This window comes from Anas platyrhynchos, chromosome 2 (assembly GCF_047663525.1).
Source record: "Anas platyrhynchos isolate ZD024472 breed Pekin duck chromosome 2, IASCAAS_PekinDuck_T2T, whole genome shotgun sequence".
Classification (NCBI taxonomy): Eukaryota; Metazoa; Chordata; class Aves; order Anseriformes; family Anatidae; genus Anas; species Anas platyrhynchos.
In genome coordinates this window covers 52,983,710-53,007,552 of record NC_092588.1, presented here as the reverse complement: position 1 = coordinate 53,007,552, position 23,843 = coordinate 52,983,710, and the positions used below count along the sequence as shown (strand labels likewise).

Here is a 23,843-nt window from a genome sequence, read left to right as displayed (position 1 = left end):
CCCAGGGGCTCGCTGCACCCCGTACCGCTCTCCTGGCCCCCAAGCACACGCCCCGCACAAAGCTTTTATTACAAGCAGAAGGCTGCCGGGGCTAATTAGAGCCAGACTGAGTACGCTGTGAGCGGGTGAAGGGCTGGGGAGCTGCGCTGGCACAGCAGCCCGCTGCCCGACGCCGCTGCCATGGGTGGCATGAGCAGCAGCACCTGCTGGGAGCACACCCATGCACCCTGCCCGGGGCTTGGCGGGGTGAACGATGCTCACAGCAGCTCTCCTGGGTGCCCCGCGGCTGGATCAGAAAGGGAGAGGCAGGAGCATGATCCAACCCGTTCACCGCTTCTGTATCCTCATGGGTTGTGCCGTACGGGAAGCAGGCAATGCAGAGATGCAAAGTTTGGTTTGAGCTTCGTGTGGCTGAGAGCGACTGCACGGAAGCCCACAGGGTGACCAGCCCGTTGTGCTGTGGCAAGGCTGCGTGATCTCGCAGGTAGAGCAGCAGCTGGGACAGCTGCATCACGCTCACCCGCTGGCTCGTCCCCTTTCCCCGCTTTCCCCACCTGAAAAACAGAAAGAGTTGCACTTCTTATTGGAAAGCTGTACGGGATAAGCTTTGTGAAACTCTCTCACCTTCAGAAGTCAGGGGTCGGACTCCCACAGATACTGGTGGGATCAGGTTTACGCTTTGACAGACCTGATGGTGAGGACAAATAACTAGCTTTTATTTTGACATGAGAAAGTCAGGAGGCAGCTTGTACTGCCGTGTCCTGGGTGCTTCTGAAATGGGCTGCGTACACTGATGGTGCCACCCAGGGGCCCGTGGCAATGGGTTTTGGCTTTTGAATGCTCTGGTTTTAGTTTGGTTTGGAAAAATAGCTTTTCTCTACTGGGATATATGAGCACCGGAATTGGAGGCAAATAACAAAGGCAGCAGGCAGCTGAGCAACACAGTCTTGTGTAATTTCCCTCATTTTTCTCTGGAGAATTGAATTGTCCGCTTTGGATTTCTGGTTGAGGTTTGGGGCTTTGTAATGGGGTGTACCGTCCGTTGTAGAGTCTCAGTAGTAGAGCTGTGGAGGAGTGAGGAAGGGTTGAAACTGTACTCCGTGAACACATCCATCAGCAGGAATAGAGGTAAGGAATTTCTGTGGTGGTAAATTAGGGTTTTATTGGACTATCTGCTAGTAGATAATGAAGAAAGTGCAAAGGTATTGCTTCTAGCCCAGGAAATTCCTGAACCAAGAGCTGGTTGAGCTGTTAGAAACCTTGGCAGCAGTTAGAAGGGGAAGCCCTGCTTTAGTGGGGGACTGGACTGGATGACCTCCAGAAGTCACAGCCCTTCCAAATTGTGCTGTGGTTCTATGAAATGGCATTGTCTGTCCTTCTGCTTCTCCTACACATCTGGAGCTGGCTGTTGTCAGAGATAGAATATGGGGCTGAACAGACATTTGGGCTCGCCTGCTGTGGCCAACCTCATGGGGTTTTTTTGTTCTTTGAGAACGGAATTAGATACTTATCATAAGCCTTTGTTTCCTGAATTTGCTTTTTTTTTTTGGTGAACATTAGGCTTGTTTTATTCATAACCTGAGTGGAAACTGCTAAATAATTCCTCATTCTTAACACAAAATATTTCAAGTACCTATTACAGCAACAGCTGATGAACACTGAAAGCATCTGGAATATCCTTGAAGCAGGTCATATCAAAATCTTGAAGTTTTATTCTGTTCTAAACTACCTTTTTATAGACAATGACTTATTTTTTCTATCTGTTGCACATTTTCTTAGGAGCAGTGTAAGAAAGGAATTAATCAGAAGTGTTGGAAGTTCGTGGTTCAAATCGTGCAAAGTCCTATGCACTGAACGCACTTTTCACATGAAAAGTGTTCCTTAATTCAGGAGGAGTAGTGGTCTGAATAACAAAATGTGTTTGTATACGTTTGCTAGCTCAGAGCCTAACGTTGACAAAAATAGGACAGGAAAGAGCTATAAAAGAAACAAAGAAAAGATTGTGAGGACTCTTCTGGAGTTATTCTCTTTTTCCTTTATACACTTGGATAGAGAGGTTAAAAATGAACTAAATAGTAGATATTCATTGGAATAAACTACAGTCCCTGTGTAGTCTCCTTCTGATACCCTTGATTTATCTAAGGCCTCATTCTCTTACAGACAGTGGGTACAGTGAGATCCAAGTCAAACAAAGAACTTGTTAACTGTATCATAGATTTATGGCTTTTATTAGTACTTGAGGGTTGTTTTTTTTTTTGGGTGTTCAGTCAGTGGATTTACTATTGATTTAAATTAGTTTAAGACTCCTTCTACAGTGCACTCTTTAGGTGCAGACCAGGTTCTGCACAGCGATTACTGAAATAGTTCTCTGCATTTAGGGCTCTGAGCATTTCACTGCCTTAAACACAGAGCGTGCTCCTGAATTCCAAGTGTTCTTCACGTACAAGAGTGTTAAGTATTGTGGATATGGATTATAGTTACCACCATTTTTTTCCTTTGCTTGAAATAGAAAGCTCTGGTGATTAAACCTAAATGATATATGTGCATGAACCCTTTAGGTCTGCCCTTTAGGCCCATTCAAATATTGTCTGTAAAATAAAAAAAAAAAAATAAATCCAACACTGTTGGAATGACTGCACATCTGGGAGTGTCAACTGTAATTTAAGTTTGGTTACAGGGTTGATTTCCTAAAATGTTATGCTTAAATTGAGGAAATTATTACACTTCATTGTTCTACAGGTATTTGGGCTCGATAATGATTTCCTCACTGAACAGTTAGTGGAGGCTTTGGCTGATGAAGGTGTCAAGGATAAATGTGAGTTAAAGTGTGGCTGCTTAAGAGATACGAAGAGAAGGAGGAAAAAGAAAAAGCAGGCATGCCCTTTGAAGTATGTGCCCTTTGAAGTTTGGGGGGCTTCTGATTTATTTTACTTAAAACTGTGACTGGTGAAGGAGAGAGAAACTTTGTTATTAATGGGTGGTAGGAATGAAGGGTACTTAGACAAAAATGTTAGTGGTGTTACTTGCTAAAAAGTACCTCCTATGTTTTGAAATTTAGCATTGTTTCTTAAGTAACTGCCCCCTCCCCACTTCTTCTGTTAGGAATTTCCTTTCCTGGCTTTCTTCTGAGTAGTTTAGAAACTTTACTGGTTTAATGGCATTATCTGTTTCTAAAAGCCAAATGCGTTGTCTTCTTGGCCAGGTCCTGCAAGCTCTTGAGGGCTGTTGAATCTACTGGACATCCTCTGGTCACTGTAGGTGCTTCAGGGTAGGATGTTGTTACAGGGTGTTACTATACCATTTTTTTTTGTTTTGTTTTATTTTATTTTTTTTCCCTTTGTGGAGTAGAGTACATTGGGAAACTTCGCTGTATCTTAGATGCCCCAATTTATGGCCCAGCATTTTAGGGTAAATCTGTGTTCACTAGAGGAGTTTAATTAACAATAAGCCTGTGAACTGAAGCAGGGGAATGTTTGCTTTTTTTCCATCCTTACCACAGAACTGGCAAACAGGACTCCCCAGTCCCATGGAGGGAGAGGTAGTAAATCAAATAGAAAAAACTTACACTGGGAGGAACCTCTGGAGGTCATGTAATCACCCTGCAGCCCCCAGCTCACGGCAGAGTTGGCTTCAAAGTTAGGTCAGGTTGCTCGGGGAATTAAAGAGAGGATGTTTATCAGATCCCCTAATTCAGATAACAGTCCTCATTAATTCTGCTCATGTGTAAAGATATGCTTGTGCTCAAGAGTATAATGAGTCAGGTCACCTGTCTCCAGCTTGTGGGGAGCCGATTTCATGATTTAGTGTCAGCTTCTTATCTTAACGCTAATGATTAACACACAAGAAGCAAACCAATTACTTCACCAGGTTGCACGTACTTAGAAAACAGTCAAGAAAGTTACAAATGCATCAGGAGCTAAATCAGCAAGCCTCTCCAGATCTCTCATTGAGCAATATTTTCCAACTTTCTTGTATTAAATGACCATAAATAAGCCCGCTCCCAATCCAAAGCACAGTTTCAAAGCCCAGCCATTGCCAAGAAGAAGATTTAAGGCAAAAAGGCTGAAGTAACTTTACAGACTGTTACTGCTGGTTTTCTGTAATCATAAATGTCAGGATAGATGACTATACTTTCTAGCAACGCACAGCTTTTAATAGGCACTATACAACACTTATTAATAATAATATTTTGAGTAAAAGTGGAAATTTTCCTACTGGGAAGCTGCATGTCAGACTTCAGTTCAATTCACGTGGCCGTATTGATTTATTGTTTTCTGGCAACCTCAGAGCGTCCTGGGTGGAGCACAGCAGAACTGGTCTAGGAACATGTAGTAAAGCCACATGTAGTTTTCAGCCCTTGAACAGCCTCAGTGTTGTTTTTGCTGAGCATACTCAGCTGATGTAAGTTAAGTGCATAGACCAGAGCCAGAGTGCTCAGCACCGGGCAGGCTCAAACCTAAGACACCCAGGTCAGGACAGGATCAGAGGCTGTGCTTGCCTCTGGTTTCTAGCAACGCACATCTCATAAGAAAAACTTTCAGGATGCACAAGGAGTTGAAGGGAAAGTGAGGGCTATTTTATGTTTCCCCTCGAAATATCTCGAAAAGCCTTTAAAGATTTTTTTCCCCCTACTTAGGTATTTCATATGAAGCAGAATTTCTTTGTACAGGCTCCAGCTAGCTGGCTACATAGGGAGTTTAGCCTAAGGGATTGTGCATTGAAAACAGTAAGGAAACTTAAACAACTTCAGAGCATACTCGAGTTTCCTGGAGTGCTTGTTTGGTAATCTTTGAGGGCCTGCTGGGCGTGGTAAACTTTGCTGGCCATCTCCCTGAGCTTGCAATTGTGCATCTCTGCCTCCACATGCTGAATGCAACAGTGTCTTTCTTCTCTGTGAATCGGACAGGGAATTTTAATTCTCATACATCATTCATGGTTTGTTGCAATAATTCAGAAATCACAAGCTGTTCCTCAGTTTGCATTAACACAAATAATTACACTTTTCATGTTTTTCTGGGTTGAGATGTGTATGACCGGGAGGTCTGGGGCCTCTTCTCTTAAGCAGCAAACCGTTGCCAAAATAACAGATTGTTAATTTTTGGGAGCTGCTGACCTGTTGAAGGCCTATTTTGTCATAATTCACCTCCAAAAAACAGGGAACGTTCTGTACAACTAGAAAGTGAGCCGTTCCAGTTTTACACATTGCAGATTTTTACTCCCTTCCTCCTGTAGTCCTAAGGACATCTGACCTCTTTTTTGCATTCAGATCTCATCTTTCCTCTCCCCTCTGATTCACTTTGACCAGGTGTCTTGAAAAGTATCAGGTCTCAAAACAATGCTGCGTTTTATTCTGAAAGTTGGATTCCAGCTAATCCCACTGGTTAGCTCTTGGATTCATAAAGGTATTGGTTATCTTTCAAATAATCTCTTAGCAGTTGCTCTTTCTTATAAATTAAGTTATCTTGTGGATTGGGGAAGCAGAAAAGAACTGGAACTCTGTTTCTCAGGCAGCTTTATCAGAAGCAGTACTCTGAATCCTCACTTAACCTGTCCACTGGCGTAAGGGGAGAAATTCGGTCCCTACTTCAGGGAGAAGCAGGTGAGTATGTTGTAAACATGTAAGCTGATGCTAAGTCCCTTTCTGCTCCATCACTGTTGGACTACATCACAGTGCTGTTCTACTTTTTTTTTTTTCTGAAACTCTTTTGGAAGGACTGTCTTTTCAAGGTTCTAATATCCTATTTTATTTAGTGTTTTCTTAGTAGCTTATTCTGGGTCTGTCAGCATGTGGTTGACTGACGTATGTTTATCTTGTGACAAAATGGAAGGAAGCAACCATGTAAGAGTTACAAGATTGCAGACCCCAAGAACAAAGCTCTGCTTTGAGTGTTGCCACAGACTGTGGCTGTAAGTTCCTTAAATGCATCCTATATCTTAGTTTCTCTGTTCATAAGAAGCGGGTGCCTGCCTAGCTTTAAGGGATAATAATTCAATAACATTAGGACTATTAAAATCTAAACCTGAAACTTACTTTTTGGGCATTCCCCACTGGAATTCAGTGGTCAGATTTTGAAAAATAAAATCCTTGGTGATTGAGATACATATCAATCTCACTCTGCCTCTATTTGTATGGATATAGATATGTATGGATACACATATGTATGGATATATCCTTATGTATCCATACAAATACACCACTGGGAAACTAAACCACTAATAGGAGGCATGGGGGGACTTGCTTCAGAGCATGCAATCCCCTAGTTGTTTGTTCACTTTCTCTCCACTCTCTGTTTAATTGCACATCTAGAGAAAATAAATATTTTGAGTCTCATTTTCTTTTGATGAAAAAGATAAAAAAAAAAAAATTTTTTTTTTGAAGAAAAAGTCCTAACTGAGATGAGTGACATCAAAATTCACCATTTAGGTAATGAATGATGGCACTTATGGAGATTTTGAATGGAACTACAAATGAGAATCTTCTGTCTGAGAAGCATTTTTGTCTTCCACCAGTTTCTGTGATCTTCTGCCTTACTTATTAAAAATAAAAAATAAAAAAAAAAAAGAAAGAAAGAAAAAAGCATACCTCAGTAAAATTCAGCCAGATTCTCTTGGATGCATTGAACTAACACTCAGCATTAAAGAGAACCATCTGAGAGGTTAGGTTGTAGAGAGCTGATTTTGGCAGCATGATTCTCTGCTCCTTCCCTGTTACCAATAGACCAGGGGATGGAGGACAGCAACTTTTCTGCCTCTGTCCTGACGTGCTGATACTCTGGGAGTGGAGTGAGAGGGAGGGATACAAGTCACCTGTGGCATGTTTCTGCCTGCTAACACTTTCCTCCAGACAGAAAGCAATCTCTGTTCCCACTGTGCTTCTCAGGTGGTGTGAAGGGACAGAGCAAACAGTAAACATTGGAAAAGCTGCTTAGTCTCTAACCCTCATTCATGTTGTATTTAGTAAAATTACAGGGTTTTCATAGTCAAATACTAAAACATTTTTGTAGTGACTTGGATGGGTGATTTCTTTGTTTTACATGCAGAGTGTAGCTGAACTCCACGATGCAGATGTGCAGTGCTTTAACTTCTCTTCAGAGAACAAGTCCTTCAGTTTCAGTCCCTGTTAGTGCTCTCAGCCAGCAGCAGTTTTTTATTCAGGATTTAGCTCAGAATCGATTTGGTGCTAATTCTGTAACATCAGTTGTGGCTAATGCTTTACTGTAGTGCAAAGTTTATTAATAAGAGCTTAATGATGTATATTAGAGGCTGATTATTAAATTACATAGAGATCTGACCACAACCTTTTAGGGAACTTCAGTTGAGATAGCTACGACTGGGCTAGATATTGGGATGGTGGGTATTGTCAGTGGCAGGTTTTCAGAGGAAAAGACTCCAGACCTTGACTCGTACAAACACGTGTACTGAGTTCTTTATACAAATTTTGGAAAGCAAAACTGCCAGCTAAAGGAAGAAGGCCAGTGCAAAGATGAGAATTTCATAAGTCTGTAAGAGGCGACTTTGTGTTTCCACTGCCAAGTCAAAATCAGTAAATATTTCTAGGTTCACTGTAATTCCTTTTAAATAGATTTTTTGTACAGCTAGGGCACATGGAAAATAAGGAGGTGATTGGTGACAGCCAGTACGGCTTCACTGAGGGAAAATCATGCCTGATGGATTTGGTGGCCTTCTACAATGGGGTTACAGTGTTGGTAAGGGAGGAGTGACTGACATCATCTACCTGGACTAGTGCAGAGCATTTGATGCTGTCCTGCACAACATCCTCATCTCTAAATTGGAGAGATGTATGAATGAACCACTCGGTGGGTAAGGAAGGAATTGGCTGGATGGTTGTCCTGAAAGAGTTGCTGTCAGTGGCTCAATGACTAGTGATGAAACGTACCTCAGGGGTTGTTATTGGGTCCGGCACTATTTAATATCTTTGTTGGTGATGTGGACAGTTGCATTAAGTGCACCCTCAGCAAGCTCTGTGGTGCACTCAACACACTGGAGGGCAGGGATGCCATCCAGAGGGAGCTGCACAGGCTGGAGAGGTGGGGCTGTGCGAACCTCATGAGGTTCAACAAGGCCAAGTGCAAGGTCCTGCACCTGGGCCAGGGCAATCCCAAGCACAAACACAGGCTGGGTGGGAAATGGATTGGGAGCAGCCCTGAGGAAAAGGACCTCACCACCCACCTCTCATCAGCCTGAGGTGGTTGATGAGAATCTCAACATGAGGCAGCAGTGTGCACTCGTAGCCCAGAAAGCCAACTGTATCCTGGGCTGCATCAAAAGTAGCGTGGCCAGCAGGGTGAGGGAGGTGATTCTCCCCCTCTGCTCTGCTCTCTTGAGATCCCCACCTGGAGTGCTGTGTTCAGCTCTGGGGCCCCCAGCATAAGAAGGACATGGACCTGTTGGAGTAAGCCCAGAGGAGGGCCATGAGGATGATCCAAGGGGTGGAGCACCTCTCCTATGAAGAGAGGCTGAGAGAGTTGGAGTTGTTCAGCCTGGAGAAGAGGCTCTGGGGAAACCATATAAAGGCCTTCCAGTAACTAAAGAGGGCCTACAGGAAAGCTGGGGAGGGACTCTTTGTCAGGGAATGTAGTGATAGGACAAGAAGAAATAATTTTAAACTAAATAGGGTATATTTGGATTAGCTGTGAGGAAGAAATTCTTCACTCAGAGGCTGGATGGGGCTTTGGGCAACCTGGTCTTGTGGGAGGTGTCCCTGCCCATGGCAGGGAGGGTGGAACTAGATGAGCTTTAAGGTCCCTTCTAACTCAAACCATTCTGTGATTCTCATCTGTTCCTGTCAACACATCTTTTCACCGGTTGCCATAAGTGCCTTAGGGTAAACTCCTATTAAAGACATATTTTTTTCTTAAATTAAGCTCACTTGTGGCCTAGAACAGCAGAGAGCTGCCAGCGTGACTCTGCAGTAGCAAGGTTATAAATGAACAAAATCCAGAGACGGGATTCAGCTCAGCCTAACTTCACTTGTCGACCATACAGGGATGTGCATGTGAGCACAGGAGCTTAGACATCTGCAGTAGTAGTGACTCAAATGCAGGTCAGTAGTGTCCAACACAGTGCTTAAGTAATCAGATGTAAATAAGGATTTAGGATGAGATGAAATCCTATTTAGACTCTACTAGCTGTTCTGTTGGCTTAAGGGAAATACATAGAGCTGATGCCCATCGATACCCACGTTATGGGCACCTGAAATTCAGATGTGCTGAATCTCACTGTTGCAGTCAATGGCTATCTGATTTCTGTCAGAAATTAAGTCTCCCTGATTTCACTGGAACTAGGATTTCTACCAGCTTTTGTAGGGGCTACAAACAGGCCAAGGCTCTCGGGAAATTAGAAATGTGGGATTAACTGGTACTAGCTTAGTGACTGTGTGGGAAGAATGGCCAGTTTAGGTATATATTCAGCAGAAGCCTTTCAGCCTGCAAAAATAATTAAAAAAATAAATAAAAAACCTTGGTCAGATATTATTGCAGTTGTATCTCATAGTTGGTGTTTGTGTTTTCTTTTGTGTGTGTGCTACTCCAGCACTCCCATTGGAGATTTGGATGACTGGGACATGCCAGAGCATGCTATATCATTTAGAAAGAGCGGATCTACATTCAATAAAGGCATTAAACAATGAAGATTAGTTATCTTATATCCAATAGGATCACGATTTGCAGACTGCAGAAGTTATGGGACCTGTTCCAATGACTACAGAATTTTGGACTGACCTTGAAGTTTTGTGCTCAGAATAAACGTTTTACACACTGCTTATGTAGAAACATATGCTGATTCTGCAGTCCCTCGCTCACAATGAGGATGTGGTGGCAGTTATCTCCTTGCATTTCCCCGAAGGTCGAATGTTAATATCTAGTTACAGAACGGAGCCATATGTTTTCCCACCGATTTCATCCAAATGTTTCTGATTTGTTTTATCGCTATTAGGTGACATTCCAAATATCAGTGCTAACTGCTTCCTTCTGTGGTTTAGCACCATGAGAAAATTAGAGCTCGTTCCGTAGTCAAAATGTCTAGCATTTGCAGCAAACATGTATTTTTAATTAAACGCTTTCTGAAGAAAATACTTTTCTCTCAGAGAGGAAGAATCTTTTAATGTTATTGCCACACTGTACAACTTTATTTCAACTGTGAAGTTTTTAGATATTAAAAATATAAATTTGCATTGCTGTTCTGAATGTGTTGTATCATTTGATCATATTGAATTCATGGTGAAGGCAGTAGGTGCTGGTAGCTAAGGCCCTGTTATGGAAGGACTCCTAGAATTGAATCATGTAATAGAATCACAGACTGGCTTGGGTTGGAAGGGACTTTGAAGATCGCCTCGTTCCAACGCCCTGCCATGGGACGGGATGCCACTCTCTAGGTCAAGTTGCTGATAGCCCCATCCAGCCTGGCCTTGAACACCTCCAGGGATGGAGCATCCACAGCTTCTCTGGGCAGCCTGTGTTAGTGCCTCACCACCCTCTGGGTGAAAATTTTCCTCCTAACCTCTAATCTAAATCTCCCCTCTTTTAGTTTAAAACCATTCCCCTTGTCCTACCATTATCTGCCCTAGTAAAAAGTCATTCTCCATCTTTGTTATAAGCCCACTTTAAGTACTGAAAGGCCGCAATGAGGTCTCCCCAGAGCTTTCTCTTCTCCAGGCTGAACATCCCCAGCTCTCCCATCCTTTCTTCATAGGAGAGGTGCTCCAGCCCTCTGACCATCTTTGTGGCCCTCCTCTGGACCCGCTCTAACAGCCCCACATCCTTCTTGTGCTGGGTGCCCCAGCCCTGGATGCAGCACTCCAGGAGGGCCCTCACAAGGGCAGAGCAGAGGGGCACAATCACCTCCCTTGCCCTGCTGGCCACTCCTCTGGTGATGCAGCCCAGGACACAGTTGGCCTTCTGGGCTGCAAGCACACACTGCTGGCTCTTGAATCTTTCATCTACCAGAGCCCCCAAGTCCTCCTCTGCAGGGCTGCTCTCAGTGAGTTCTTCTCCCAGTCTATGCTCATGTCTGGGATTGCCCTGACCCAGCTGCAGCACCTTGCACTTGGACTTGCTGAACCTCATTAGGTTCATGTGGGCCCACTTCTCCAGCCTGTCCAGGTCCCTGTGGATAGCATCCCTTTCTTCTGCTGTATCAACTGCACCACTCAGCTTGGTGTCATCTGCAAACTTGCTGAGGGTGCACTCGATCCACTGTCTATGTCACTGATAAAATGACACAGCACCAGTCCCAGGACAAGACCCTAAGGGACACCACTCGTCACCAGACTGGTCAGGCATGATTTGCCCTTGGTGAAGCCATGCTGGCTGTCTCAGATCGCCTCCTTGTCTTTCATGTGCCTTGACATTGCTTTCAGGAGGATCTTTTCCATGATCTTCCCAAGCACAGAGGTGAGGCTCACTGGTCTATAGTTCCCTAGGTCCTCCTTCCTACCCTTTCTAAAAATGTGAGTGATGTTTCCTTTTTTCCAGTCACCACATGGCCTGACTGCCAGGATTTTTCAGATATGATGGGGGGAGGCTTGGCAACTCCCTCAGCCAGTTCCCTCAGGCCCCTGGTATGTATGGCGTCAGGCCCCATAGACTTGTACTTGTTCAGTGTCATCAGGTGGTCTCAAACCTGTTCTCCACTTACAGTGCGAACGACCTTGCTCCCCCGGCCCCTGCTTAGAAGTTCAGGGATTCAAGAGATGTGGTAAAGCCTGACTGGCTGTGAAGGCTGAGGCAAAAAAGTTGTTGAGGATGTTAACCTTCTCCATGTCTGTTGTTCCCAGTAATGTAAATACCAGCTGTTCTTATTTTCTCTCTTGCAAGGAAAGATTAGAGACTGTTGAAGGCACTCTTTGTTCCTGCTGTCTAAAAGAATGACCTCATTAATATTATTTTAGCTCAATTCTCCAAGAGGATGTGGCCATCTCCTTCAGCTGGAAGTCCTCGTGAGGATTAGGTGACGAGGCACAATAAATGCTGATGATGCAAGTTTTAATCACATACGAAAAGAAAAATTTTACTGTCTGTGAGACAGTTGTAAAAATAATTGTGATTATTAACACTTGAATCACAGAAATCCAAGGTCATGGGGGGAAGATTTAATAAATTATTATGATTATTATGTTTTTAATTACGTTCCAACATATACAGGCATTAAAGCGGAGCCACAATTCTTTAAGAGACTTATGAAACTTTCCTGAATTTGACTAAATTGCCTCATTAGGTAACTGCAGAGATTCATAACTACAAGACAAAATATGAGAAACTCGGGCATGTTGTGTTCTAACTGTTTAACACAACCCAGCTGCATAGAGAAGCAACGTTATAATGACATTTTGTCTCTCCTGCCACACTGAGTACATTGTGTATACTCTAATGTGCGAGCAGCTTAATTCCAAATACTGCAAATATAAACAGAGACATCTGATTTTTGTATTCTAGTAGCTCCCAAGTCTACATCATTAAATTGTGTAGAATCAGAAATAATTTTCTGGCTGCGCTCCCTAGCAGAAAGGTACGTTTTCCTTAGTTTTGTCAGAACCGTAACCAAGAATATAATTGTGTTCAGTGCTGTTGCAGCCTGCCAAAACCTTGGAAGTCTGCAGCTCCTCCACTGAAACCCACTGTGCAAGCAAAGTTCTGGCTATAAAAAACTTACATGACTGGGAATCACGCTTAGGCTGACCGCTTGTTGGTGAAGGTCATTCATTCATCAGTGCATCTGGATAGTCCTGGAATGGTGACACATTCCTTGCATGGGCAACTTCCACAAGTCTGCACGAAGGAGTGAAGCTGTAGCAATTAAGCTGTGATTTTAAGAAACTTGTATATGACCGAATTCCAATTAGAAAAGTTTTAGGGTAAGTTCCCGTTTCCCTGCCTCAACATGACTAGTCTTGCTGCAGTCAATGGGACTGGCTGTGTGATGAAATGAACTGGACTGGCAGCATAGAGAAGCAGTAGTTCTTGCTAAGAAAATCCCTGTTTAATTTCTGAGCTCCACATGAGCATAACTGTCTTGGTACGGCAGTTTAGGTTGTAAAATGTGAAAGCTGTGGTGCGTCCAGATTTTGAAGCATTTTCATTCTAGCACACTTTTTGCCCTAGGAGAATTGTGGTTTAAGATTCAGGTTAGTCAGCACTTGATGGGTCACAGCTGAAATCAAAACAGATCCAATTTGCGTATTTGCTTGAGCTCTCAGACATAGTTATGAGAATTTGTAAGGAATAGACTGCTAAGACTTACACGGTGTTTTTGTTCTTTAATTTAAGGCAGGAGGATTCTTCCGCATTTCAAATAATTTTTGTAATAAATCATACTAAAGTGTTTTATGCCTATTATGATCGTGAACTTGTGAAATAAAAGAAAATGAAGACTGAGAATGTTGAACTTGCATATTTTTTATTTTTAAGACAGATTGCTATAAAAGTTGTATAATTAGCCAATATGAAAAATATTAAGCATGGTTTCTTTATATTTATTTATATTCTCTTATATTTGGTTGTCTTGTAATTTACTTTTACCTGAATATTGAAGTCATCTGAAGCTGTCTATATTGATGAACATGACTATAGAGAAAGTATGGAAAGAGAAACTCATCTAAGATATGAGAGAAATGGCAGAAACGGTACAAGGAAAATCCTCATTTTATAATTTGAGTAAACAAATGCATGTTTTGCATAAACATTGTTCTTATTCCCTTTTATAAAATTGCTTTTAGCTACTTTTTTTTTTTACTGAAAAAAAAAAAAAAAGAAAAAGAAAAGAAATATAACTTAGTGATCTGAAGATAGTCAAAATACTTTGATTTTCAGGGAGGAGTTTGTCCCTGACAGTATAGAGAGGAACACACACAAAGCTGAGAGCAGTCAAGTGCTTTATGGCAATCAGAGAAAAGTCTGTACTGCCATTTCCAGCATATGAAAATGGATCTGGAAGTTCAAAGTTTGTACTTCAGTAATGTGGTGTTTGTGAGAGAGATGGTAATGACACTTAAACCACTTCAAACCACTAAAACATTTAGCTAATCCTGTCACTCCTCTGCCTCTAGCAGCTAGTTCAAAGGAAGGGGATCCTACCCAAATTACCTACATGAGATGTGGTTTAATGTTCAGATAAGGGAGAAGGAAAAGGAAGTTCCTGGGTGGTCGGGATGTTGTCCTTTCCAATGGTGCCCTCTACGTTGCACTCGCTTAATTTTGAAGCACTTGACCTTGGGATGGCTGCTCTTTACATTTGTAAACAGGATTCAGCAGATGTTTTTGTGAACACAGTAAAAGAAATTATGAGCTTGAGCGCAGCCCACAGCAGTTTCATCGTGTGCTATAGTGAAGGTTAAAAAGGATCGGAAACCCCTCTGAGTTAATGTTCACCAAGGCAGAATCTGAAAACCTGATAACCAGAGCAAACCATTCAGCTGGGAGTGGCTGATGGACAGATTTACAGGCTAGTCCCACCCTTGCCTTTCTCTGAAGATTCATGGGCAAAGGGAATCTGGAGAGGCTTGTTAGAATAACCTACTGTTTGGCCCCAAAATGGCTTGGAAAATAATGGCATTGTCTCTAGTCACAGTAACTTTTTTTTTTCCCTTAAATGAGAGGTTGTACACAGAGTAGCAACGCAAAAAAAGAACATTGAGTATTTCCTCAGTGCCAAAAGTGGAATATATTGTTACAGAACTCAGAAAGATATGTTTGGAAAAGAAACAAATTCCTACTTAGTGGTTAACACTTTGAAGCCCCCCACCCCGAGTTTTCTAAGCAGTTTATCAAAACACGGATGGCAAACGGCTGTCGGATGTAGGACATTCTAGAATTATGTCTGTGGAGTGGGAGATGCGTGAAAAATACAGAATTATTTCTGCAGTTATTTGCACACAAGCCTTGGAGATTAACAGTTAAACTTGGTGACTTTCAATAGAAACTGTTTCACAGTTGCTGTAAGATTTAATTCTTTCCATCTGGTAGCAGATTACTGATTATTTTTAAACAAAAGGGGATTTTGCATATTAATACAAGTAAACATTTAACGAGACGTGGAGTTGATTTTTTGTGATAGCATTGGGTGCTTGTTACATACTGCCTTCTCCCTGTCCCAAAATACCATCTGAATGAATGAGATGTGTTGTAGAGCTTTTGTTAAGTCCATTGCATTTGTTCCCAATTTTTTCTGCCAGTATGACTACTTTAGGGGCACTTCAGTTGTGAAGTGAGTAAAGGATGCAAAGTGTTGTTCTAATGTGAAATAATCTATGAAAAAAGACCCAAACGTGCAACAGAGAGGGTAGTGTCATGATAGTTTTATTCACAGAAAGAAATTCTCATGAGGAATCGGGGTAAGATGTTCGTTCATATTGAAGTTTGTGTTCCAAGCTTTCCACTTTACAGAACTTAGGTGACAAATTCCTGTTTTATTTCATTTCCTCATCTCTCCACCCTACATGAGCTATACCTTAAACTGGTAACAGTTTTTATAAAATAAAACAGCCTCTGAATATCCTCTGGGGGGATCCCTTAGGGTATGACTGTAGATTAACTTATGATATATGCACTTAACAAAAATTGTGGAAAAAGTCTTGGTTGAAGACAGTTGCACATTCAGAGTCAGGTTGCCATTTATTAACTTTTTGAGTGATTAATCAGGAAACCTTAAGTCTTTGTGTACGTAAGGTGCATAGGTTTGTCCTCAAGAACTCTTGAGCTTAACAGGGGCAACGAAGTAGGAAAGAGTCGATTCTCTCATTGGTCTTAGCCTTTCATCTGACCCCTTCTTTCATGTCCTTATCTGACTCATGCTGTCAGCATCCTGTCTTTTCCTGGAACAGCCTTCCTGGCTTTGACTGCTCTGTGCATACGGATTCTGGGGAGTGTTTTAAGGGACAATAATGTTGGAACAAGTGGGACAAAGCAGGCAGGAGCAGTTTTGATGCCGTGAAGAATTGCTGCCGGAGGAGCCCTGTGGGTGGATTTGTGATGAAAAGTAGTTAGAGGAGAAAGGTTTTGAATTCATAGAGTGATACGCTGGCAGTCACCGTTACTCTCAGCAATGCCTGACGAGATGAACCTTCACTTCTCCCAGACCAGTGTCCCTCAGCTCATAGAAGAAAGTCCCTCATGCCTGGGCCATGTTTGCTCTTAGATCCATGAGCTAAGTGCATGTAACTTTTAGACCTGGACAAAAAAGTTTGTTTAATTAATGTTTGGAGGAAAAAAATAAAGCATGTCTGAAGTTAATTGAATCTCACTTAAAAGAAAAACAGTTTTAATTTTAGGCGTAGTCTAAGTAAAAGCTTATGTTGCAGATCATTTACAATACTTTCTGTTTTGGCAGATACCGAACGAGTTTCAGACCTCGGTACACAGTTGCATACAAGACAGTAACAGAGCTAGAATGGAGATGTTGTCCTGGATACAAAGGTGAAGACTGCAGAGAAGGGCCAGCAGAACAGCCAAAGGCAGCTCGGCGTCCCGCAGCACCGGTGAAAGCTGTTGTGAAGAAAGGCTTGGGTAACTTTTTGTTTGAGTTTTGCTATGCATGATCACGTCTGGTTTCTTGCTTTGTCCTTTTACGTATAATAACCGTTATGGTTTCTATTAAACTCAACTACTGGCAGGTACAAAATCCATATGGAAGACACTGTGTGGTGGGAAAATAATAGCCAGGCAATAACAGTCTTGATACAGAGAATTTCCTGAAGAATAATGAAGGGGTGTGTGTGAAACACTGGCCATAAATGCCATCTGTCTGCTCATGGTTCAGGAAAATTTTTGTTTTAAGGTCGTTTTTTGTAAAAACAGAGATTTTTTTTTGGTGGTTTCTTCAATGTTCAGGAAAAAAAAAAAAAAAAAAAAAGATATATTTGAGAGAAACTATTATTAAAATGAAAAAAGAACAGGTACTAGTTTTAATGATAGATGGTGCTTCCTAGCATTTCACAGCGTGTTGTTTGTTCAAGGACCTGAGCAGGTTTTACAGATTAATATTAGATTACCTGCCTTAATACTAAGGTTAAGGGAATGATAAGCCTCAAATGCTAAAAAAAAAAAAAAAAAAAAAAAACCTATAAAGAATGAATAATGTTGTATTAGATACTGCCTTCTGAAAGCGTAAGAGGAGTGCTGTTGCTGCAGGATTATGCCTTTCCTCCATCAATAAGAAATGGTAAACAGATGCTTCTTTTTGAAGGACTTCTCCACAGCAGCATCAGATTAGATGTTCACTTAGTCAGATTCCCACTGGTGTTTTTGTGTAGTGGAATCAAGTGGGACTGAATACATAGTTTTAAACTACACCTATACATTATATACATGCTTTAAAAATAAAACGCTTAAATATTTTGTTAGCCCACCTAAACTATTACTTCAGCAAACTGATAATAAAACACAATAATCTCTTTAGTAACTGGCATGCTGCTTGTATCTAGAGATTTTCTTTTTGCTCTGACAAAACTCCCTAAAAAAACTATGTTTCAAAGCAAAAATAGACCAGTGTGTATGTAATAGCTACACTGTGTGTGTTCATACTTTTTCATTACTAAAGGAAGCAGCCATTCTGCCTATCTTGAATACTTTGTGATTTCCTATCTTCTTTGTACTGTCTTTTAGCTGAAATCCATTTTAAAACCATTAAATCCATTTAAATCCATTTAAGAAGAATTCCAACTGCATGTCCTTCAAACTCAATCTCAGTGTTGCTTTCCAAAGTATATCTAGTATTCGTAGCTTGGAATCAGTGCTAAAATTCTTTTGTCTGAAGATTTAACTGTTAGCAATACTCCATTACAATAGAGTCACAATTTGACAGGGGAATTTACTTATCCTTAGCTGTTTACTTGTCATCTGAAAGAGTTTTTCTGATGCTAACAACTTGTGTATGTATTTTCTATAAAGTATATTTTCTTCTTCACTTCCACTTCTTAACTTCATTTTACTTTTACTTGTGCCTGTAATAGCATGCCTTAACTGCACAAAGGTCCTTGAATTATGAATTGCCTAAAGGATGTAATGTGACATCACAGTAGGGTTTATACACGATGTCTTTATAGAGTTTATCCCTCTGTGCATAATGGCAAAGATACATAGGAATATGTAAATAAATATGGTCATACAGATCTACACATTAAAATGATATTTAAATGGTTGTTAAATCAAAACAATTGGTGATCTAGCTGAAGGTTTGAATTATATTAAATCATTATTTGGGATCACACTCAGTGTCTTGACTTGCTAGTGCCTTGTTGCTGAGAATCCTAGGAACTAGGAATGGGGGGATCTTAGGGATTCCATTTATCCATCCCCTTAGGCAGGATCAGCTATGCCTGTCCAGCTTCCAGTGGCAGGAATTCTGCTGCTTGTGTGGACAATGTCTTTTCTGTACAGCTGTTTGAGCAAGAATTGGTCAATGTTCTAAAATGATTAGTTTGGAATTATTTGATAAGGTTTTTTAATTATAAACTACCGAAAGCAAGAATAGAAAAGAGAACAAGCGTTATGCATTTTGAAGTATTTTTTGGAAAAAAATTTAGCAAAAGTAAAATTGGCCTCTGTTGACTAAAACAGATACCCTTAGGAATGCTGATTTCCAGACTTAGTCTGTTATTTCTTTGAAACAGATGCAGAACCAACAGAAGCGCCAGAACCTCCGCCATATGAGAAGAAAATGCAGTTTCTTGAGGAAGAATTGTTTAGACTTACACGATCAGTGCTTGAACTTCAGTCCTCCTTGGCAGGTGTGAATGAAAACCTAAAGCTGACTGTCCAAGAAGATGCAAGTAAGATGTTGGTCACTTGGCTGAACAACCTTTATGACCGCCCAGAGCCTGACAGTGCAGTCGGTGGTGAAACAGACACTATCCATCTGCCTGGACTCCTCAGCAATAAAGATCAGAAAGACCCTTTTCTTGATTTTGAAATGGAAGATATAAAGTCTGAGCTAGCCGAGGTCAAAGAAGCATTGAAGATCAGGAATGACCAACTGGAGGAACTGAATGGAAAAGTAAAAGGCTATGAAGGACAACTAAAACAACTGCAGGAGGCAGCACAGGGACCTACATTAACAATGCCTAGTGGCAATGTGTATCAGGAATACATAGACTCAAAATTTGAGTCCCTCAGACAGGAAATACTGGAAGGATTTGAAAAGAAAATGGCAGATCTGAAGAACTCTTGTGAATACAAACTGCAGGATATCCAGCAGCAGTGTGATGACAATGACAATAACTGTTTGGGTATAATTGATGTTATAAGAGGAAAAGAGAATGATTTGAGGAAAGAAATAAATACTCTCCGAACTCAGATTCCATCAAACCAGTCCAGTTGTTGCAAGGAGGGTGAGAGAAATGACTTTGACCAGCAGATAAAAGATTTAGACAAGAAGCTTGACAGAGTTGTGGAAGCACACAGGATCCTGAATGTCAGAATAGACAATGAAATCACTCGGTTGTCAACTCCGGATTTGGAAGACATGTTTGGTGAGAGGCTGGAGGAGCTAGATGCAAGGATGAACATTACTGAACGAAATGCTGAAGAACATTGCTTTTACGTCGAGGAAACTCTCCGAGGTGCTATAGCTGCTGAGGTAGATGAGCTGAGAGACTTGTTTGACCAAAAGCTCCGGTCACTAGAGGATAGGCTAGGTGGCACTATTTTAGAGATTGCTAATACCACAGACCCGGATGGAATGTTTATTAATCCTGGGCCTATTATGCCTAGTGACACTGGATTTGCAAACGAGCAGTTTACAACGGAGATAAATCTTGTCAAGAACAAATTGCTGTCCCTCGAACACCTCTGTGGCCAGAAATGTCTGTCAGCACCACAAGGGACAGAGGACCTTCAGAAAGAGCTAGAAAATTGTAATAACAAATACAATCACTTGCTTTTGAAAACAGAGAACAACTCTGTTCTTCTGCAGTCTTTAAATAGCTCTCTTAATGAGAAACTTAACTTAATTAAGGATAACCAACGTGACAACCAGAAAATGCAGAGAGATTTGCGTGTATTCCGGTATAGTCTAAATGTCATGGATAAAGATATGAAAAATCTGCAAGATGGCTTGAATAGTTGCAGGGAGCAACTTCTGGGTGTCAATTCTACCTGTAGAAAAACACAACGAGGCGTCTACCGAAAAATTGATCAAATGCAGAGGACATTTGCAAATCAAACCATTCATCCTAGTGATAACTGCTGTAGTGAAGTGAAAGAGAGACTAGAACAATTAAACCACCATGTCCTGAATGATCTCAACAAGTGTAAAGAAAAAACCCAAGGTGTCCAGGATGGTGTTTCAGATGTTGAGAGCCGAGTCGCGAATGTTGAAAAAGTTTGCGGCAAGCTGGACTCTGTCTCGGGTAGCTTGCAGAAGATAAAAGAAGGTCTGAATAAGCACGTGAGCAGCTTGTGGAACTGCATACGTGAAATGAATGGAACTATATCATCTCATTCCAAAGATATTTCTGGCCTCAAAAATTCTGTCCAGCAGTTTTATAGTCAAGTCTCTAAAATCACCACAGACATGGAAGGCATGCTGAAATCTCAGTCTGACACAAGTAAGTTTCATGCATTTTTAATGCTTTTTTATTTGTTTTTCAACAGGCTTTCTTTCCTGAATCACTTATAGAGGAACTAAACAAGGGAGGAAAAATTTAATATTACACAGTTTCTGCTTTGTTTTTACAATGACTATAATTTTGGCTTTCCTCTAAGACACCATAGAGGACTTTGCTTTTAAAAGCATTCTTAAAAAAAAAAGTCTTTTATGCTTTCATGTTCACTTTGAGCCAGAATAAAGATAGTAGCAAAACTAATATTTTAGATAGTGACTTTAAAGCAAGTTTTAATTAATATTTATCTGTAGGTATTATTCCAGTTATTTTATTCAACTTTTTCTTGTGTGTATGAGATTATGTGTGAGAATCCTTCCAGCTGATTCCTCGAGGGGAATTGAAAAGTAAATTGAGAAAACCGAAGACAAAGGAATTCAAATTTATGATAAGAAAGATTCTCTGTAAGTTTTGTTCATAGCGTTAGTTAATGATTATAATTCAGCACCGACTCTTTGATTTAGGACTTTCGCAAACAAGCTCTGGCATATCTTGGTGTGGCATTTTAACACTTTTTGTTTCATAGCCCTGCCAGAAGTTTGTGTTCCCACAACTTAGGTGGCAAGTTGGCAATACATTCACACCACAGCTGGCAATGCTTTCACACCTCATCCACTTCTGTTAGCCATCCAACCTGTTGGGCTCAAATCTAACTTCACAGTGAGTTTAAAGTTTGCGTGAGAGTGGTTGAGAAGCAGAAACACAACCTCTTTGGCTCAAAATGCTATGAAATGGTAACCTCTGTGTGTCGGTGAACCCTGCCATAATGGTTTAGAGGGCTTGCCAAATGCCACTCAGCCCCTCTGCAGTTCTTTCCCAAAATTTCAGCAATGAGTTTTTTCTTTTGAAAGAGTCAGTGTACAGAAGGAAGCTGGTTTCCTGTTCCTGTTCCTGTGAGGAAAAAACACAGGAAGTGTAGGCTATTTTGAAATTGCACTTTTCAGTTGGCTGTGAAGCTCAGGAGATGCTTCTGGTTTTAGTTCTGTGCACACATAGATAAATTTGACACAACACAAATTATTGTGTCAAAACTGAGATAAACACACTTTGTCAGAAAAAACTTTTCTGGACTTTTTTTTTTTTCTTTGACATTTTATTCATTTTAGAGAAGGATAATTCAGGGGAAGTACAGATGCTGACACCAGTGCTGACGTGGAGATAGGCCTGTGAAAGGTCTGTTGGAGATGGGGTGTTTGGGGCTGGTCAGCCCAGCTGGAGTATTGATTCCTGGATGCTGTGCTTTCAAAGGGCAGAATGCATTCAGTTGGTGAGAGAGCAGTGGGGAAGAGGCCAGTTTCTGTGGCTGGCCCCAAATCTGAAGAAGAGGTGCTGAGGGGAAGCCCTGTGGGCTGCTGGAGCTGGTGGTGGGTGGGGGAGATCTGGTGCCTGACTGAGAGCGCTCGCTTGAGTGGAAAAGTTGTACCTCATGGAGGATCCAAAACTAATTCCTGTGGGGAAGGATACCCCTCTCGGTCTGAGGCAAAGACTTGAAAGCCTGCTGTAGATGTGTTTATTTTGAGTATAGAGTCATTTGAAAACAAAAGTATTGTTGCAGTGATGTTACCCTGCTACACTGCTGAGCTCCACCACAGCCCCTCACTCACTGCCCCTCCTCAAAGGGAAAGGGGGGGGAAATTCTGCAATGAGAAGCTCTTGTATTAAATAACATTAATATATATATATATATTTATTCTTTTAAAGGAAGAAGTGCAGAGGAACAGAGGAGGTCTGTAATTCTCAGATACTCCTTTCAGTGAAATCTCCTGTTCAATTCAGTGGGGTTAAGACCTTAATCCCAGAGTCTCTCAGAAGAGACCCAGTTCCCATTAAGATGCAGTATGATATATCTGTGTTATCCTATTTCTCATCTGCCTCACCAAAAATAAATTTGCACTGGGAACTGACACTGGAGAAAGATCCAAGACACGCAGAGTAATCTTTCTCCTGCTATTTAACGCAGGTGTTCAGGCGGCCTCATGGGCTGTATTTGTCAACCTCTATTACAACGCTGTAAGGCATTAAAAAGCCTAAAGCGTGCCTGGGTTTCCATAGCGTAATTCAGTTTCGGAGCAGAGCTGTTTCTCCATCCACCGTCAGGTTTTTAGCACCTGGGGAAAGGCTCTGCTGTTGGAGCCCAGACACGCAGGTACCTTGGACGGCCCTCTCTGCTTTCAGCTACCTCTGGCCTCTGCAGGATTTGTGAAGCAATGCCTGGATCCCCAAATGTTTCCAATTAAAATAACGCTGTCTAGCGCAGCAGTCTGGGTAAATTTGGACAGTCGGAGTTCCAGAAAGATTTTGGCAAAAGAGCCTTTATGGGAAGCAGTTTGGGAGCCCTGTTACATGAGCTGGGCACAGCTTTAGCTGGTTTTGTGTTCGCAGGCGGTGTGACTGCAGTGGCCTCTCTGGTACCTGCGTTAGCTGAAAGAAGACTTTCAGTTCTGGCCGTAGATCAGTGCCGAGTGTCTTCTGCACCACTTGCCAGCGTATCGTAGCATTCAAGTGATGTCATCTGACTTCAGAAGGACCATAACAGGAACAACTTGTTACTAATAGAGCTGTTGAGGGCGGTAAGGCAAGGATATGTCAGAAGGAATCCAATATAAAGTCTTACTGAGAGGTGCAGGCCCGGGGCTGAACTCAGGAGTGTGGCTGTGTCTTATTAAGAAATTCGTAAGATATTTTGGATCTAGGGTTTTGAGTGCCTGAGTCCAAACTAAGACACCAGGATAGTGAAGGATTGCAGACAACAGCAGATGTAAACCCAGAGGCTGGAACAGCATTGTATTAGTTTGGATTTCTGGTGAAGATAATGCAACTTAATGACAGCATTAAACAGGGTGGTGACAGGTGGTGCTCTGCTCCGAGGACGTAGATAACCACATACGATGTACTCACCAAGGTTATGTTTTCCAGCTTCTGTTAGTCCAAATTAAATGGCCACTGCCCCACATCTGCTGAGAGAGGAGTTCGTGCAGGGGAGCTGCTCATTGCGGTCTGTGCCTCTCTGCAGACGCAAGTGCTCTTCAAATTGTGTGAAACTAAAAGTTAAAGTCAGCTGTTTCTTTCTCATTACTGCCTCTTTGTACAGAGTCGTGAAGATTTTTGGTAGTTAGAAGTGTGCTGGGATTGTGGTTTGCTCTGGTTACGGTTATTTAACCTGAACTGCAATTCCTCTGGTAATTGTCGCTATATCAGGGTTTCAAAAGTAACAGCTAAACATTGTCTGCTG

The 23,843-nt window shown here is 41.7% G+C and overlaps 1 protein-coding gene across 4 annotated transcripts in view; it reads left to right on the top strand.

The window, feature by feature from the left end:
* Window positions 1-23,843, top strand: part of EMILIN2 (elastin microfibril interfacer 2) — a 39,084-nt gene that overhangs the window by 654 nt on the left and 14,587 nt on the right. For 3 of the 4 annotated variants that reach the window (XM_072034769.1, XM_072034768.1, XM_027451993.3), the window contains exons 3-4: window positions 16,342-16,517; window positions 18,623-20,557. In XM_072034769.1, coding sequence (XP_071890870.1) covers window positions 16,342-16,517; window positions 18,623-20,557 — 2,111 coding nt within the window. Of the gene's footprint in view, window positions 1-1,000; window positions 1,129-16,341; window positions 16,518-18,622; window positions 20,558-23,843 lie in introns of those variants that run through there. The other variant, XM_072034770.1, reaches the window with a different exon arrangement.